Source organism: Protopterus annectens, chromosome 2.part2, assembly GCF_019279795.1.
Source record: "Protopterus annectens isolate FY-2018-M chromosome 2.part2, PAN1.0, whole genome shotgun sequence".
In the NCBI taxonomy this organism is placed as follows: Eukaryota; Metazoa; Chordata; order Ceratodontiformes; family Protopteridae; genus Protopterus; species Protopterus annectens.
In genome coordinates, this window is record NC_056730.1 from 836,441,315 (window position 1) to 836,458,814 (window position 17,500).

The 17,500-nt window shown below is 39.0% G+C and overlaps 2 protein-coding genes across 3 annotated transcripts in view; one reads left to right on the top strand and one right to left on the bottom strand.

Annotated features, from left to right (window-relative positions):
• The window catches only part of MBLAC2 (metallo-beta-lactamase domain containing 2), a 244,475-nt gene extending 240,176 nt beyond the window's left edge, over nt 1-4,299 (bottom strand). Inside the window, exon 1 of the mRNA XM_044064178.1 lies at nt 3,755-4,299. Within this exon, the coding sequence (XP_043920113.1) occupies nt 3,755-4,202 (448 nt within the window). The 5' untranslated portion in view covers nt 4,203-4,299. The remainder of the gene's footprint in view (nt 1-3,754) is intronic.
• Nucleotides 4,300-4,386: 87 nt separating this feature from the next.
• Nucleotides 4,387-17,500, top strand: part of POLR3G (RNA polymerase III subunit G) — a 567,212-nt gene continuing 554,098 nt past the window's right edge. For both annotated transcript variants that reach the window (XM_044064179.1, XM_044064180.1), the window contains exon 1: nt 4,387-4,603. The gene's annotated coding sequence lies outside the window, so the exon portion shown is untranslated. The remainder of the gene's footprint in view (nt 4,604-17,500) is intronic.

Consider the following 17,500-nt stretch of genomic DNA (forward strand, 5'->3'; position numbering starts at 1 on the left):
TTTCCTTTGTTTCACCAAGGTAGCACCGGTAGCAAACGAGCGCATTACGCTGCTGTGTGCACGTTTGCAAGAAATTTCAGATATTTTCACGGTGTGCACCTTTGGTTTCTGGTTTTCAAAAAGGACAACTGTAGACATGCCTCTTGCAATCCTGAGCAACTCAGGGCAAACACAAGACACTGTGCTCCAATAATCTTACAGCCTTTCTGACACACCCCTCATGATGTTACTCATATTCTACTCTACTACTCACCTACTCCTACACTTACACTCTTGGCATATGGCACACATGCTGGGGAAAATTGGGATTCACTATCCTTATCCTCATTTGCATAGGATTGCCAACTAATGCATGGTTACATCTCTGACACTGAGCTTCGCCCCATTAGCAACCAGTACTCAGTGGCCATGTTGTCTTCAGCCTGCCATTCATCTGCATGGCAGGATAAGCTTTTGAGTGAAAATGGCTATTTTTGAATTATTTTCTTGTTTTTTTAAAGCGCTGCACGTTTGCGCGGTGCTGCGCTACGCTTAAACATTGGAGATCGGGGGGGGGAGTTAGATTTTAATAATTTTAAACATTTATAAATGCCAATGGCCTTATATTTGGCCATTGGCATGCTTCCTGAATTGTATGCATCCTTTATTTGGAGCTGTCACAGCTCCGTTTAGCTATTTGCAGAAAGGTACTCCGTTACCAACGGAGCACATTTCTGCAGATAACACTAATCTTCCACAGACAGGTTAGTATTTCTTGGATTGCAAATTTACCTCATTTGCATAGCTTTCAGTAGCAAATGAGGTAATTTGCATACCATGAAGCTGTCCGTGCAAGAGTAGCTTTAGCAGCTCTCATGCACGCCCCTGCTGGCTGTACCTGGATCACATGGCAGACATATTGCCTCTGTGAGCTCCTACACTCTTCTTGCACTCCGTGCAAGCTTTCGTAAATCCGGCCCAATGTCTTTGTATAATGGTGCATTACTGTTCTGCTGGACCGGGTACACTGCTTCCCTGTTTTGATGTACTGAGCATGCTTACGAATGGAAGCAACGGAGAAATGAAAGTCTCCATTTTTTTCTTTTATTTGTTTAAAAAATATATTTTGAGGACTTTATACCAACGGAAAAAAGTCCGGGTGACCGGACCTTTTTTCCATTGGTATATTGTGGGATTTACAATGGGCCCGCTGGCCAATCAGCGTGTACATTTTAGAATATTAATTGGGGGGGGGGGGGTCATTGTATAATCTTCCTCACCTAAATGTATAGGTTGAAAAGTTTCCAGGTAGAGACTTTTGGTTTCCCTATACAACATCCTGTTTTATTTAAATATTACATAACAATTTAATTTCAAGTAACAAATACATTAAAATAAACAGTTTATGATGAATAAATTTACTATTACTATACATATATATATATATATATATATATATATATATATATATACATACACTTACATGTAAGGAAAAGGAAAGAACTGTTACGGATCTGATAAATGACAAAGGAAACCCTCAATCTCTGGAACCTACTGAGTTTGGTTTTGTCAAAGACAGGTCATACCTACTTAACCTGGTGGACATCTCTAAGAAGATGGTTAAAGCTATGGATGATGGCTAAACAGAACACAACGCCTATCCCAACCTGGCCAAAGTGGTCAACAAAATACCTTTATTTGGGCACTGTAGGTAAACTTACAAAATTAGGCATAAATCCACTGACAAGATGCAAGAAGTTAGCCTAGGAGAATCCATCTTCACAAAGACAGGTACTAGTGGCGTCACACAGGGACTGGTGCTGGGTCTCCTCTTTGTGGTATGCACTTCTCTGAAGTCAAGGCAAATGTCAGGGACCACTAGCTGACAATGTATGCAGACAACTGAAGACACAGATAACTTTCAAGATGGATTAACACAGAAAAACAACTACTGCCAGAAACATGGACTACAATTCAATGTGAAAAAATGCATAACAGTACCCTTTGGAAAATTTTCCACCACATGGAATTACCAGATTGATAATGCAAGTAGAATCAGTGGACAGGGATCTGGGAACACATTTACAGTAACCTGACCTTTGACCACCAAGTGTCTACTGTGGTGAGGAAATCATTCCAACATTGCACAACCTATATATATATATATATATATATATATATATATATATATATATATATATATATATATATATATAGGTCCAAGGAGGTCATTGTTTAGCTCTACTTGGCTCTTATCAAACAAATTATTGAGAACAATGCATCCTTTGGCACATACCTGACCAGGCACTTGCAACAGCTTGACAAGCTACACACAAAAAGAATACAGGGAATAAGCAACGATGCCCATCTCAAATCTCTACTTTTGTACTTGGTCTCCTATGGACTGTTGTGAGGCAGTCTATGCCTAGCCTACAAGGTATCCTGCGATGCCACACTGATGGATTTGCTGTACATTCACAAAACAGTTACAGAAATACTCACTCTACAGACCAAAACCTCAACTGCAACATAAAAAGGATATCCTGTAGGGGCACAACTTCCCATCTATGTGAAGCCAAGATTATCTCTAACCTTATTCAAACATAACTTTAGCCAACTAATTGGAAATTATAAATTTATTCCTGGTTTGGCACCTATGTCCCTAAAGGACAGGAGCAGCCAGTGAATGCTTGCTGTGTACAAGCCTATATCATAACTTTAAAATTCCTCAAGATATCGTCATACATTAGCATATTTTGTGGTCTGTGGTAAGCATGGCTAAAATGGCTCTTGACCAATAGCCCAGTAATCACCTATGAACCCATAAATCTAAAACATGAAAATAAATGTATGAAATGCAGGCTTTATACACACCATCTCTTTTGTGCTGCCCATCTAAATACATGGATTTATGTGGCAAAGTATTGCCTTACACTTGACCATTAACCACACCCAAGCAAACATTATAAGCTACATTTATATTCACAGGTAGTACCAAGCTCTCACGTGTGGCACTGAACTATGGTTTTGCCCCCAAACTGAGTTTTGCTCCTCCCTAATTCACTGGCTTTATTCACAGAAAGTTACATCAGACAAGGATATACATACTACTAAATATTAACCGAACTAAACATATACAAGGACTCATCACTATCTATATTGAGGACTGCTATCTGAAGACATTTTATTCTGAAAAAAAAAAAGAAGCGCTATTCATTCCGATCTCTAGTACGACTTTCAATGATCTGGGGTTGTACGCTACTAATAGCAATGCAAGGACAAGTATTGTAAATCACGTTTCCCAATGAAATTACATTAAACTGCTAAGCAGTACCAGGTAATGTTGCTCAAATAAAAGCATGTCATCACTGCACCAAGGCCCAGATAATATTATAAGTATCGGACACGGATGTTCCTATTCTATAACTGGCACTACAGTGCACGGGGGGGGCAGCAACATAACCAGGTTTGTTCTGTACCGTGTCCAGTACACATCCACAACGTTTTATCCGAGATGAAGTCAGTGATAAAATCCAAATGGGCCTAGTACCAACCACAAGAATCTTGTTTATGTTAGACAGAGTTTAAAGAGACCAGATACAAAACAAAGTGACAAGAGGAAACGCCTAAGTCACTAAGCGCTCCTAGAGCCACGGAGGGGGAGGTACAATCCACAGGTGCATCTAGAACTCAGCTTCAAAAGCATTTTAAGAATAAACACTAAACAAAACGCTATTTGAGGTATTATGCGCTCTCTGTTCTTTTTCTTTATTACCTTCTTGCAAAATGTGGGTGGGCTGCACAGCCTGCACTCTAAAATTACTGGCTCTCCATCCAGGGGTGGGAGACCGGACGATCTCGCTGTCGGACAACCAGGTTACAGTCTCAAAATTATCTCCCCTCGCAATTGCATCCACTTCGTCGCGATGCACTGCCACCTGATCGAACTGGTGAAGTCCACCAGAATGGTCGAAATGAACATGGGTGGCCACGGCAAGTAAAGGCTTACTACGACCACCACTGGACTCATTTTCCAAGAGCCCTGCTGAATGCAAGTATTCAGGCAGACTGCGCAAACCCAACCCAGTGTCGATCACCAGATCTTGATGCGATCCACGCACAAACCAAATGTTAGCACGGTTTCCAGATTCATAAAATCGCTCCTGGATCCAGTAAATTCCGTCTCCATAAGCCTTATGAGCATACCACTCCAATGCAGACATTGCGGGACTACCAAAAATCAACAACAGCTCCCCCCGTTGTGCACGAATACACGTGAACGTTGGAAACAGAAAACCAATCAAAGGCGAAAACTTTTACGACTGACAGGTTGAACTACCCAAGAGATATAGGGGGTGTGGTCAAATTACACAAGGGGCGTGGCCACTGACTCATCTGAGCTTTTCACAGAGCAGCGTTTGTGAGCTTGCCATCTAATTAGAGAATCGCCTGCTGTGGTTTGAGATAGTCTGATTGGCTCCTAGTCCAAGTGCTTTTGTTTTTCGTGTTATGAAATTGGAGGAAGGAGTATAGGTCTGTCTGGAGCTGTATGGTCGGCTATATGAGGCTTTATCCCTTACTTCATTCATTCATTTTTATCAGCCAGCTGTTTGTGAGTGTGAAGGTACGGTGCTTTATAGCAAGAAAATATAACGTGCAGAAAACACGAGAAGCTTTTTGCTGGTTGATGCAGTGCTTAATACTTTTAGGCGTTTTTGTTTGACAAGGCACGTACATTTAATCATGCTGCCTAATTAGCAGATATGTACGTTGCAGATTTTACTGTTACACAAACGCGTAATTTTTTAAGTGCACACCTGGGAAGAGATTGACATGACATGTTCAAAAACTGTATGTACATTTGAATTGGTTTAAACTTGTCTTGTGCTTCAGTCGGGGGTTGCAGGACTCGGTTAACAGTGGCGTAAGATGGTTTCCATGTTACCCTAGGAGATATGTGAAGTCTGCATTTCCCACACCCAAGTTATTTAACGATCTTCTAGTTGTTTCCCCCGTTTGTAGGGAAAAATAGCTAAATAGGACCCCAGTCTTCACAGCCATTCCTGTTAAGCTTTTAAGATGCTTTAAAAGGTAGGCACCACATCTAAAAACGAAATATATGGGTATAGATCATACATCTCAACCTCTTATAACAAGAAATGTGGAGAAAGGCCCAAAATAGGGACATTTTTTTTAAATATTACTCTTACAAACTTATAAAGTTGATAGAATAAGAGGTTTGGGAGATGGTTGAAGTCATTTGCATGCTACCACAAATTTAGTAACTTCAGTCGTGATTTGGTGACTTAAGGGTCTAAATGTCAGTCTCAAATCCAGACTGAAATGATAAAAAAATATGGATCATGTAGCTAGACCTCAACACATGATCTAATTAAGCAGAAAAACTGAAAAATATAAGATTTTATATTGCCTGACATGCATTCCAATTAAGTTGGTCGAGTGAGCTGATCTGTTTGAGTCAAGTAAGAACAGGGCAGGCCCACAGAGTTGACAAGCCATGTGAGACCAAGACATGAATTGGTCAGAACTGTCATGTTAAGTAAAATACAGATACTGAAATTGTGGAAACCAAAAAAAAGTGTATCCAATTAGGGACAGACTTTGTGAACATGACTCTGTATATGCAAATTGGAAGGAGAACACAGTCTATGGCACCAGTACATGATACTTGGAACTAGGGTTGTCACCTTTTCAAAATGCCCAAAGTGAGACATTTCTGGTACAAACGTCAGATTTTGCTGGCAGAATCATACCCACGGCCAGTACGAAGGACAGCACTTCACTTGTTTGCCTAAATAAAAGCTTATTCTTGTAGCATTTTAGTTGCTTATTCTGTTTCTTATATTATAACATTTAGGTGTTTCAGATATCGAATAACTGTTTTATGCAACTAATACATAAAATATAGGAAATAAATTTGTCCTAAAATCTCAGGACATTTACCATTTTTACAATTTTTTTGCAAGACAGAACTGCCCAAAGAGGGACTGTCCCTCGCAAAGTGGGACAGGTGGTAACCCTACTTGGAACAGGTGAAATTTTGGATCCAGTATCCAGCCTTGTTACGAGTATATTTTCCAGGGGGATGCGACATATTATTGATGTAAAGTAGGTTCTAACAGTTATAAGAGAATAAGTTCAATTAAGTGGAAAGAAGCTGCTGTGCCTCAATACCTGCTGAAAAAGGGCCTTTGACATTGGAAGCAAACTAAAGCAGAGTGCATGTTCAAATATTAGCCAACGGTTGTGTAAAGATTAGTGAACCAGTAGACATTTCTGATTTTCTGGTAAAGACTTGCACAAAAACAAATATTGGTGCATTTGGTTTAAAAAAAAAAAAAAAAAAAAAAAATGAGTTGACTTATTGAAGCTGCCTTGGTCTGACTGTGGAGCTTGTAAGAAGGCCAACTGTTTACTGAGTCTGGCTCAGAACTTCAAAGTTGCAGTGGCCTGGGCATGGTAAGGCTTATTTGCTCTGATCAATAAAGGATTGCTTGGTGACAAGGCTGTTTTTGAAGAAGGGTTCTGTTTTACATAGTCACAGGGCAAGAATCATCCTGAGGAATATTGGAATAAGGGATGGACTTTTATAACAGCCAAGAAAGTAGTAAAATAAAGTACCAAGATGATGAAACCATGTAGAAGTCCATAATTTTAAAAGTACAGATGCTAATTGCAATTATTACATGCAAGTCTTAAGTTAAATGCAAGTGAAATAACAATAACATTAATAAGGCATTGACTTCCTGTGAAATCCTAAGTTTCATTGGTCAATGTCTGAGCCATTAGGGGAATGTTGAGAATATTTTGGACACCTGGTGTATGCTGTTCTTTGTACATAACAGTGCAGGCATGCTGATATTTGCAAACTGAATGCAACACTTTTTTGTTTTGTGTTTTAATTGTTATGTTTGTTGCAGACCTTTGAGGACTGTACATATAGAAGCCATCAGAATACCTTGTTTTGTTTGATAATGGATTTATTATTGGATGTGAATGTCCTGATGACAAGCCCAAATAAGCTGCAAATGATCATGGGATATCCACAAGCCTTAAGGCCAGGGGCTGTAGCCCCTTCAGGAATTACATTTGAATATGTAGAAGCTTGTTGCACTTGTGCAATGTTATTGGGGTAAACTGTTTTACTTTCTTATTACAGGGAGAGTATGGTGGCAAGTACCTGTCCATTAATGGTAGGGAGATAGATTACCAGAGTTGTCATTTAGGAGTGAAAGGAATTGGGGTAAGAAAAGCATCACTGGTGTGTGTGTGTGTGTGTGTGTGTGTGTGTGTGTGTGTGTGTGTGTGTGTGTGTGTGTGTGTGTGTGTGTGTGTACACGCACTCATGTATGTATGCCACCTGGGACTATGCAGAGGAAATTCATTGACTAATTTAATTTATTCTTTTTGTCGTGTGTACTGATTTAATTAATTTTTTTTGTTTGTTGTGTGCTTTTTAATGAAGAAGTTTCATTGTTTTGGGGGGGGGGGGCTGGGACATTAAATAAGTAAAGGTAGAGGATAACCTAGGAGGATCATGTGATTACTAAGACTAGGAAAGTATGTGGGCCAGTATGCCAAACTTGCATTTCTTGTGGATGTATCAGTGTTTAATGATACTGTTTATTGTACATACTGGTTTGTGATATTTCACTCAAGATTTAGGATAGATAAAATATTTGCAAGTGGGAATATACCCGTGGTAAGGTAGACTAAAACATGCTTTATTTTGCCCTTGTTGCTTTGCTGTAGCTATGATGGAAAAAGTTTTTTTTATATGAAGAAAGACTGGCATTTTTCAAATATATATTTGGAAATACCCACATTTGCAAAGTGGTTTAGGAGCACAGAAGGTGAAAAGATGGACCATGGCTTTGTGGCACAGAGGGATGGAAATCTGACTAAGAAATAGCTGAGCCAACTTCGACTTGCAGCTTGAGCACTGGAGAAACTGGATGCAGGAGTGGGAAGGAGCAGCTTTGCTTCTCTACAGCTGAGAGAAAGAAGGAGGGGTTTCTGTCTGTGGTATGACATGTCTCTGGTGAAGGGGATGATGCTGTGTTACAAAAAAAGAAATCTGCAGCTTTCCATTAGCATTTAAACTTTAAAAGGGGGTCTAGATCTAACTGACATCACATGCAGTGATGTACATGACATTGGTAGCTGTACACAATAAGAGCATACAAAAATTTCCCCAGTGTGCAAGATGGCGTATAGCAGTCCTGGCTGTTTCACTTCACATCCCCTTTCCATCCCACCACTTGTGGTCCCAGCCCCAGGGAATGGTACCAGGAATGTTAAGTAAAAATGGAGCATCCATGCAGCTGTTAGTCAGCTGGGGTGGGGGGGTGAAAGGAGAGAATGATGGAGTTGATGGTACTGCCTCAAAATACTTTCATATTATCTTTAGATGATATAGTTGACCCATGATCCTACTTTGTAACAGTTATCAAAACTTGTATGGGGGGTGGATAAGTTCTTATTTGAGTAGTGCTGAATTTAAATGAGATTCCACATGAATAGGCTGAGCTTCTGAAAAAGCATATTACCAGTGAAATAATTAATAAGATTGTAGTATACTGGAATTAACTGGAAACAAATGAGGCTGGAAGGAAAGTCTTTATATGTTGATTACCCAAACTTGTGCTTAACAGGTGCCAGTCTCTCCTTTATGGGCCAAGTCCTTTTGTACTTTCACAGGAAAGTTCACACATGCAGTAGTTAATGATGCTTTATTAGATATTAACAATATCCAAATACTGTCTCCAATAACTGCTGATACAGCAGTCTAGAAATTCTAGAAGGCTGGATAACAATAAATATATCCAAAATTTCTGCAGATATATTCTGATTCTCCTGAATTACATTAACTGAAACAGTCTCTTCCTCCCGAATAGTGTGGATATTTGGCCTGATTTCTGTACTCCGGCAAGATTGCCTGTACTGCAGTCCAAAAGCTAACTTCCTGTCTGGAATGTTGGATGTTTAATCTTTTCTGTATGTCAATCCGAACTAACTTCCAAGCCTTGTCTTGCATGTGCCTGATCTAGCATTTCGTTGCAAGTACATCTTTCCTTTGAGAGTTTCCAGAATGTTCCTATCGCCCCATAAGCCTGACTAGCTTGGTCTGCAAAGCTATGGAAAGGATCATCATGGACCTCATAAATAAAGATATTGGGGACCTACAAACACTGGATCCTACCCAGTTCGGCTTTAAGGGCAGATCCTGCCTCTTAAACCTGGTTGATTTCTTTGAAACAGTCACCAAGGCCATTGACGAGGGGAAGGTGGTCCACACAGCCAACCTGGACCTCGCAAAAGCCTTCGATACAATACCCCACTCGGGCATTATAGATAAGCTCACCAGCTTAAATATAAATCCCTATGTCACTAGATTGGTTGCAAACTGGCTCAAGGACAGAACCCACATGGTTAGAATTGCTGGAGCCATGTCAGACTCCAAACTAGTTACAAGTGGCGTCCCACAAGGCTCAGTCCTGGGACCTCTCTTGTTCGGTATATATTTCTCGGAGGTACAGGCCAACATGGAAGGACTGCGGCTGACCAAGTTCACAGATGACTGCAAACTGGGCGCCATAATCGACTCTCCAGCCGACACAAGCATCCTACAAAAGGGCCTCATAGAAACAGACAACTGGTGCCAGAGCCATGGCCTCAAGCTAAACGCCAAAAAGTGTATAGTCATCCCCTTTGGCAAAAACAAAGTGCCCACAAATTACCACATAGGTGGTAATCCATTAAGTACAGAAGAAGTAATTAGGGACCTGGGGACCCAAGTTGATAGCAATCTCTCATTTGACAACCACGTGGCCAAAGTGGTTAGAAAAACATTTTATATAGCCCACCTAATCATGAAGGGATTCACATCTAGATCAGGGAGGTCATCATGCCTCTTTACTCATCCCTCATCAGGCCCATAATTGAGTACAATACCTCTTTTGGGATGTACCTTACCAGACACCTGCAGCAACTGCAAAGACCCCAAAAGTACCTCGCCAAGAGGATCAAATTGCTCAAACAGATGCCATATGCTGCCTGGTTAAAGAAACTCCAGCTCTACTCAGTGGCATACCGGCTGTTCAGAGGCGATCTGTGCCTGACGTATAAAGCCATGTCCAACCCAGAATTAATGGACATGCTGCACCTCAGAAAATCCAAATCCCATCGAGCTACGTGCTCGAGAGACTTGAACCTCAGCACTGAAATAAATAGGACATGCTGGAGGGACAGATTCATAACCCAGAGGCTCTCTTCACTCTGGAATAAAATCCCAGTCCAGGTTAGGCAGAGTCCATCATTGACTGTCTTCAAGAGGAATCTTGATGAGTGGATGGGAGATCGTAGGTTTACCCCAGGTATCACTTCTGTGTCACTGTTAGACAGAGGCACAGTATACTAACCTCGAAAAAGGGCATAGCAAAATTAATTTAAAATGGGTGGCGAAAGCCAAACACACTCTGGCTAGGCTTATAAATGCCCTAGGGCAGATAGCCTAGTATGAACCTATGTACCTATTCTGTATTTCTGCATATCTCTTGCTTTATCTTTAATTTCTAAAGAATTGTCTTTCCCTGAAACTAAATGCATTTATGAAAACACAAGTCTGGCTCTATATTTTCAGGCCTATTATTCTACCTGAATGTACTATAGTGAATTCACTAAGAATACCCTCACTCTAACACCCAGGAAGTATATTTGTTATCAATTAAGTCAAGGGAAACCGCAAAGAAAACAGAGGAGAAGGATGATGCTCGGTTAGAGGTGTGGAGTCTCTTTTAAAGATTACTTTGCTTAAAAGGTAGAAATTTCCTTTTTCTTGATAAATTTGTTCCTTATCATGGAAACTGGTAGTAGTGCCAATGCTTCCTAAAAAGGGCAAGGACTTTTGGCATATTTCTATCGTACATCAGGATTATAAACTGCGCCTGTACTGGCAGTCCATATGACGTGCTGGCATTCAGATTTAATTTGCCTTGAAGGCAGACATTTGATAGTTCATTTACAGAAATTCTTATGCATCTGGCCTAGTCTGAGCAGAATTATTTGGTTGTGGTTAGTTTAGATACAAAGACCTTTTGATAGGGGGAATGCTCTTATTTGATTAGAACTTCAATGGCACCAGAATTTACCCAATATTTTGTTGATTTAATTAGTGCTATTTGCTGAAAACTTAAGAAAAGAGACTGGAAGGGGTGTCTGATCTGATTTATTTTGCAGTGTACTTAGGTTAGCACCATAGATTAGGCCATCTCCCCTGCTTAGAGTATTGAATGAAACGTTTAAGATTTCTATGTTTGCTGGTAATGCATTGGTTATATTTAATTTACCCAGATATTGATTTGCCTGCTTTATTTAGTGGCTTGGACATTCTTGTTAACATTTTGTCAGTGTAAATTTAATATCACCTCCTTCATTTAGTTGTTTTAAACTCTGCTCCGAACAAATATAGTTACTTGAACGTAAACTTCCCATATGAAATATTTAGGAGTATGGATAGGCACTTCAGCTGAGACTTCATTTATTAATTACAACAAAGATGGATGAAAGATGACTTTAGAAAATGGAAGTCATCAGTGTTAGAAATGGGTCAGGGGTTACAGGCACCACTATTTTATGGTGCCATTGTTTTTGTATGTTTTATTAGTTTGCCCAATCCAATTTTTTGAAATTTGGTTAAAAATGTAACATGATTTTATTTGGGGTGGGAGCCTAGAATTTCATGGCAAAAGCTAAGAAAGTCATGGGAAGTGGGAGGATTAAACTTCTCTTATCTGTTATAATTTGAGACTGTAGATTTTGTATGAATGCATTACTCTGGTAAATAAATATAAATAAAATAAAATTTGATGATGAAGCTCTAAAAAAAAAAAAAGGTAGCTGATACTAATGATTAATGCCATTTTGGTTGGAATTTGAGGGAATTCCAGTATGAGATATTACAGAAAAACAAATTATCCACCTTGTATGATTAAATGTCTCCTGCTGGTGTTAATGAGTTATGCCAGGCTGGGCTTGCTGTTGCTGGCTGGATATAGTAATTTTGGGGTATCAAAATGAGACTGAATTAAAAAGGAGAGCCTGTCCGATGCAGTTATTTATTTATTTAACATTTATTGACTGGGAAAGTCTGACTAGGTTCCACAGAGCCTGTTTTCAGCGGAGGCCCGGGGAAAAATGCTCGAGATGCATGTCTTTGGAATGTGGGAGGAAACCGGAGTACCCGGAGGAAACCCATGTGAAGGGAGAGCATGCAAACTCCATGCAAAAGGCACCCCAGCCGATAATCAAACTGGAGAACCTCTTGCTGTGAAGCTACAAAGTTAACCGCTGCACCACTGCGATACTAAGTTAACTTTTTGGGAGCAACTTTGGTAGCCATATGATTGGGTACCTGGATGCAGGTTCTCACGTATGCATTATGAGGCATACTGAGATTGTAATTTGAGGGAATGGAAAGCCCTGACTAGGCAGATGGGGATAACTGACATCTTGGCAAAAGCTTCTCCAGTGATGGTATCCATAATATTTGAAGTGAGTTAGTGTGATGAAAGGCTTGGTTAGCAAGATGTATAAGGCCTTGAATGAGTTCAAAGTAGATAGACTAGAAAATTATTGCAGGAGTTATTATACATTTGAAATTGATCCCTCTTTGTAGTTTTTACTTTCAGTTGCATCAAGATGCGAGGAGCTTATGGAAATTTAGAATATTTGTGTATAAGTGCTTACTTAAATATTTGTATATATTCAAATATTGTTTTGTGTTACTATTTGCAAATTTTAGATGTCGAACATGTCATCATATTGTTTTGGGAGTTCAGAACACATTTCTGGGTATGTTTAAAACAGGGATTTTAAAGAAGACTTGAGGGATATGTTAAAGGGGTCTTGCAGCACAAAATGATTATATTACATACTTTCTTTTGCTTGGAGTATGACAAATACAAACTACTAAAATAGTAAAACAATGTAGTCTCTTGTGATCCAAGAAAATATAACGGCCAGAAAGACCGCCGCAACAGTCTGTTGATGAAAAACAAAAAAAAAATAGCGTAGAACGAATATTTTATTGTTGCCGTCAGAAGACTTCATCATCATTCTGATGAAGTCTTCTGACGAAAGCGGTAATAAATTGTTTCTACACTATTTGATTTTTAGTTTTTGCCTGTGGTTGCATCAACAGTTTGTTTCCTGGCCGGTTATATTTTCTTAGTCTCTTGTGATATGTAAACAAAAAATAAATACTAACAAAAAAGGCAGAGCAATTACCTAGAAATGCAAATTTGAATGAGCTGCCATGTGTAGCTATTGTTCTTCTGAGGGATGAGTTGGACTCAGGAGATCCCAATGCAGCTAAGAATTTTAACATTTAAAATGTAGTGGATGGTAACATGGCAGACAGGGTGCAGGGTTTAAGAAAGCAGTTGTGAAAGGCAGGTGAACTAGAAAGTGGTAAGAATGTGGTAAGAAGTGAAAGTCAGGTCATAAAGCTTGATAGAACAGGACCAAAATGTGGGAAAACAAAGGTAGAGACTAGAGGACTGCAAAGTAAGGATGGGTATGGAGGCAGACTGTAAGTAACGCACTGGAAGTGCGCACACTGGAGGACTGAAGACTGAAAGGGGGTTACAGGAGGATGAAGAACAGGTAGAGAACTGTTAGACTGATGAATGGAGTATACAATGGAAGGAATATTACACCAAAACATGGAGTATGTGTGGGAAGGGAGAACACAATGGGAGACTGGGGGAAGGTGGGAGACCATCTTTAGATGTTTTGGTGATATGGCAGTGTGGGAATTAAGTGAAAGGAGGGGGTCTAATACTGCTTCAACATTTGGGTGGGTGATAACAGGAAATTTCATCAAGAGGGTATAATTGATTGGAACCTTCAAGATGGCTGCACATTGGGAGAGCTAGAATTAAGCTGTTACTCAGTGCTAAAACAGAAACTTAGCAGATAAAGCCAGTGTACTTGTACTTCTGGGTGAATTTCAGTAACTGTCAAGTAAGAACACTGCCTGGACAACACAAAAAAAATTTGAAGGCCTGAAGGAAAATCCACTTCAAAAGATGAGGAAAAGTACTGCATCTGTTCAGCAAAAAGCAGTGCAAGCTCCAGACATGACTTCCAGTAGCCTAGAGGAAAGTATAAGACAACTGCACACAAATAAACAACACACTGAGTATATCAACTCAAACAACAAAAAACTGAAGAAAATGGAAGAAACTTTGAACAGATATTCAGTTGAGGTGATAACAACTGCAAAAATCAGAGTTCAAAATGAAGAAAAGGCAGGATGAATATGAGACTGCACAAGAGGAGATTTAAAAAAAGAATTGGAGTACAGAGCACACAGGGAAACCTGATATTTTCTGCTGTACAAGAGAAGCTGGAAGGAACAAACTGTATTAATTTTATGAAAGCAGCACAAATAAGCAAATGGGCAGGTAATTCCACAGCAGCAGTGGTTAAATGAAAGGGCACATCCATGTGAATGCTCCAAACATAACTATGAGAAATCAACCATGACATTTAATAGTAGAGGTGAAATCCTACTGGCAGAAGGAGTTGATTCTGTGGCAGAAGGACGAAGTACTAAAAGTGGGAGACAGCAGAGTGTTTGATTACTCTTTGTATTCCAGGCAGACGAGGAGTAAATTTATATCACTCTTCAGGGAATGTCAGTAAGCAGGAGTGAGATTCAAACTGCTGTATACCCAGCTATCTTCAAAATATTCTTCCGTGGAGGGACACCATCATTTTTTGATAAAGTACGTGTTAAGGAGGAAATACAAAAGTTTGTTCAACAAGAAGTGAGCAAGATTCTGCTTCTTGTTCTTCTGGTAATAAAGACCACATAGAGACTGTGCCAATGAAACCTTTTCCAATATTTCAACGGAAAGTGCTTGACAGAGAGAAAAAGCACAAGAGCCTACTAGAAGAACCAAGAGTACATTGGAAATTAAGCAGATGGAGGATCTGGGAGATGGAGATGAACAGGAATAAAACCAGTAAATTGTAATTTGACAGATGTGGGATTGCAAAGCAATAATTATATATTGTGAAACATGACAACAAACAAATCTGAAAATATTGAAATTTTGTTAAACTTGTTATTTTTTATTTATTTATTTCCAGTTTGATTACTGGGGAAGTACACTGGGTCAACATGACCCATTTTCAATGGAGGCCCAGGGAGAAAAGCTCCGATAATGCATTAAAAAGTTTGCTCAGTTATTTTTCAGTGTAATGGGGATAGTACTGTAATCAGGTACTCACTCCTGTTTTTATTTCTCCCTTCTCTCTTTCTTCTTGTTCAGTTTTAAGAAATGTAGGCACTGCAGTGTCAAAAATAAAATAAGCCTGGAGCACCTGATTACACTAGTATCCCCATCACACTTAAAAACAATGGAGAAAACTTTACTTTATAGCATGCAAAGAAAATCAGTAACCAAAAGTGATGCACCCAGTAGCCATCAAGGAAAACTCCACTTTATTTGAAAACACCAGCAGTCAGTTTGGAACGTTTGCTCCTATTAGGCGGGTAAAACTTCAATATTTGAAGATGTAAATACTTTTGTGTGTTGTTATTAAGTTAATAGATTTTTAGGAGGGTATTGAGAGTGTTTGTTTGACGGCTTTCAATAAAACAAAGATTTGATAGGTGTAATGTAGGTTCAAATGGATATGACAAGAAACAACTGTATGAAAGATCAACCTGCCAAACAGTGTATGCATGTAACACAAAAGCTGGACCTAGAGATTTAACAAAAAAGCTGTTCTACATAAAATGTGTGAAAAATAACTTTTTAATACAATGCTTTGTGTAATGTCTTTTACTGTCATTGGTCTCTCAGATAAATATAGTAAAGAAAAAGTGAACTAAACTACAAAGTGTAGAATACAACTAGCTATGCTACAGGAGGCACACTTAGATAAAGAAATATTTTTTCAAGATAGCTCCTCAGTGGATTACCTGCGACAAAGGAAAAGAGGACTTATTTTAATTGCAAGAGGAGCTCCAGTAGTGATTAAAAGAGGAAAACGATAATAGTAGATTTGTAGTACTAAGGTGCTACTGGCAAGGGAGGAGGATTACACTTTCATGTATTTATATTCCACCTAAAACTATTATAATGGAGCTTAAGAAAATTCTGGGAGAAATAATTGTGTTCAGCAAGGAATATTACTTGTAGGAGGGGACTGGAATTTGATTTGCAACAGCAAAGATGTGTCTTGGGGGGGGGGGGCCCAGAAAGGAAAATTTAACAGGAGGGTAGATTTTTTGAAGAAATGTATCTAAATATTTGGTGTGGAAGATGTGAATTCAGTACTAGGAGTTCAGATTGAATTTACATATTATTCCATAATATACAAAAACTGAGCTAGGCTAGACAGTATTTACACTTCACAGGAAATTGTGCATTTAATTGAAGCCCTTGATACACACTCAATAACTACTTCATATTGTGCAGCTGTAATTACAATAAAAACACAGGGTAATGAGATAAAACAAGGCACAGGTGCTTTCCCAACAATATGTTGAAAAGAGAGGAATTTAAGGAATGGGTAGTGGAAATTTGTTCCAGGAGCTATTGGAGAAGATAGAACTTTCTTCTGAAAATATAGCTAGGGAGTTGGATAAAATTAAAGTGGAGTTTAAAAATAGGGTGGACATAGAGAGAGAGAGATATGGTTAAGAAGTAACAAGAATTATTTAGGGGGACTGACAATGTTAAAGTATTGCAAAATAGGGGCAATCTCACAGAATAAGAAAGTGACTGCAGAATGCTGAACAGAAAATAAGGGATTACCTCAATAATATGCATGAGTTTAGAAAGATTGCTGTTAGCAACTGTTTTTTGATAGCAACTCTAGAGAACAAACACTTTTAGCAGAATGACCCAGACAACCAAAAGCAGAAAGGGCTGTCACCAAGCTTAGGGAAGTTATAACAAGGAAGATAAGAGATCCTATAGAAGTATTAGAAATATTTTGCAAATTCTATGGAAGTCTGCATGAAATATGGAAATCAAGAAAAGGTACAAATGGAAATGTTTATGGAAGAAGTAAACATGCCATGGTTAGAGATAGATAAGGCTCAATTACTAACAGTTAGGATAGGAGGTGATGAGTTAAAGCTGGTGATGTATAACCAATTTACAGGGAAGTCCCCATGAGTATGGTATTCCTGTAGAAGTTTAGAAGCTAGGAGGGGAAAAATGTTTGACAGTATTTTTTAAGAAGAGAAGTACCAACATCATTGAAGGAAGTGGTGGTAGCTGTAATACCTAAAGAGGGTAAAGATCCAGCTTCATACAGACCCATTTCAATACTAAACCATGATTATAAAGTGTTTGTCTGTAATGGGTAAAAGAATGGGAAAGTGATGCCAAAATTGATAGCTATAGATCAGTGTGGTTTTGTGGAGGGGAGGCAAGGATAGAAATGTGAGCTTCTGCATGAAACAATTGTTAAG